Source organism: Colobus angolensis, unplaced genomic scaffold (assembly GCF_000951035.1).
Source record: "Colobus angolensis palliatus isolate OR3802 unplaced genomic scaffold, Cang.pa_1.0 Scaffold248, whole genome shotgun sequence".
Classification (NCBI taxonomy): Eukaryota; Metazoa; Chordata; class Mammalia; order Primates; family Cercopithecidae; genus Colobus; species Colobus angolensis.
The window spans coordinates 2,803,719-2,806,014 of record NW_012115688.1 but is presented as its reverse complement, the minus strand read 5'-3'; the positions used below and the strand labels follow the sequence as shown (position 1 = coordinate 2,806,014).

The 2,296-nt window shown below is 42.5% G+C and overlaps 1 protein-coding gene across 1 annotated transcript in view; it reads right to left on the bottom strand.

Moving 5' to 3' along the window:
• Nucleotides 1-2,296, bottom strand: part of CFDP1 (craniofacial development protein 1) — a 184,496-nt gene that overhangs the window by 111,720 nt on the left and 70,480 nt on the right. Inside the window, exon 5 of the mRNA XM_011946006.1 lies at nucleotides 582-701. Coding sequence (XP_011801396.1) covers nucleotides 582-701 — 120 coding nt within the window. The remainder of the gene's footprint in view (nucleotides 1-581; nucleotides 702-2,296) is intronic.

Sequence of the window (2,296 nt, the reverse complement as noted above, 5' to 3'; positions counted from 1 at the left end):
TTTTAGTAGAGACGGGGTTTCACCGTGTTAGCCAGGATGGTCTCGATCTCCTGACCTTGTGATCCGCCCGTCTCGGCCTCCCAAAGTGCTGGGATAGCCAACTAGGACTTCTTTAAGGCTGGCAACAAATAAGAAAGCTACAGCTAATTTTCTTCCTTCTTTTTTTTTTTTTAAGAGACACGATCTCTCTCTGTCACCCAGGCTGGAGTGCAGTGGCACAATCACAGCTCACTGCAGTCTCAACCTTCTGGGCTCAAGTGATCTTCCTGCTTCAGCCTCCACAGTAGCTGGGACACAAGTGCAAGCCACCATGCCCAGCTAATTTTTTTTCTAAGAGACAGGGTCTTAATGTATTGCCCAGGCTAGTCACAAACTCCTGGGCTCAAGCAATCCTCCTGAGAAAGTTATGGCTAATTTTCCTTTGCATCTTCCATTCTGGTAAACATTGCAGCAAAGGCAAAGCAGCATCATAATTCTCTCTCTCTCAGGCAAGGAGTCTGATCTGCAGCGAAAGCAGGCATTTGCACTGAAAGCTTCTCCAATGTGCCAAGTACATCAGGGACTGAGACTCAAATACTCACCCTGACCCAGCAGGGAGTGACGGCAGAGCTGAAGGGACATTAGCCGGTGGTTTTTCTTTCTCATTCTGCTTGAAGAAGGATTTGGCCTCTTTAGATGTAGCATCCACTTCCTTAGTCACCCTGTGCCAAGGAAAAAAGACATCAAGCTTACAAGAAGAATAAATACAAAGAAACAAGCTAGAAAAGGGAATAAAAACAATTAGAAAAAGATCCACTGGGCTTTCAATAAATTCTGGATGCTCAGCGTTATGATAAAAGTTTACCACAATAACTTTCAATAAAGACATTTTCCCGGCTGGGTGTGGTGGCTCACGCCTGTAATCCTAGTACTTTGCGAGGTCGAGGCAGGTGGATCACGCGGTCAAGAGATCGAGACCATCCTGGCCAACATGGTGAAACCCCGTCTCTTTTAAAAATATAAAAATCAGCCGGGCGTGGTGGTGGAAGCCTGTGGTCCCAGTTACTCGGGAGGCTGAGGCAGGAGAATCGCTTGAACCCAGGAGGCGGAGGTTGCAGTGAGCCGAGATCACACCACTGCACTCCAGCCTGGGCGACAGAGCAAGGCGCCATCTCAAAAAAAAAAAAAAAGACACTTTCCCTCACTAAAATTAACAAATGAAACAAGAATGTGTATAAATTGTATCTCCCTAAAACAACCCAAAGATGAAACAAAATCCCTTAAAACTGGCTAAATTAGCAATAATTTGGGAATGGACGAAAGCAACATGACTGAGAATTTTGTCTAATTTCAAATCTGAAACAATTATCTTCATTAAAACTGAGTCCTAAAGGATCAAATAAAGGTATTTATGGTACCTGAGAATTCAGATAAAGAGAGAAGGAGAAATGTCTAATCTCTGCCTAGGCTTTCCAGTTAACAAAAACACCTGAGGAACGCTGTTTAAATGCAGTCTATCTCCCCTCCATGACTTCTCAGCATGAAATACTGCAGCAGTCAATACTAAATCTCGGTGGGCATGGTGGTGGGAGCCTATAGACCCAGTTACTAGGGAGGCTTAGGCAGGAGAATCGCTTGAACCCAGGAGGCGGAGGTTGCAGTGAGCTGAGATCACGCCATTGCACTCCAGCCTGGGCGACAGAGCGAGACTCCATCTCAAAAAAAAAAAAAAAAAAAAAAAGTGAAACAAAACTTCACTGCTCATAGCAATGACAGATATGCTCAAGGAGGGAAGGAAGAGGGGACAATATCTGACTGAAGGGCCACAGAAGCCAGTGTAGGAGACTATGCAGAACTCTCTACAGGAGTCAGATGGGTAGTCAGGGCTATCCATAGTATGGGTCTATGTTTACTTCCCTGTGGTAAGTCTTAAGTCTCTCTGATTTAGTGTAATACTTTACTTCTCACATTTAGGTTAAGAAAAAAATTTTTACTTCTTCCAAAAAGAAATAATTCTAGCCTTCAGCTAAAAATAACTCAAGTAATATGAAAAATATGAAAGGAGAAAAACTATTAAGTTCCTGACAATGTGTTAAGAAAATTATTTGTAAATCATCTTTGATCTTTTTATGTTCCTCTGAAATCACAGAGGATGGGAGTGAGTGTTCAACCCAAATCTTCATGAAAAGTTCTGAAGAAGGCTGATATTTTCATTTGAAAAGTATTATTTTTAAATGTAAAATTTACATGTTCAGCTTTGTGTTCAATCCTATAAACTAGGACTTTTTAGTAGAGACGGGGTTTCACCGTGTTAGCC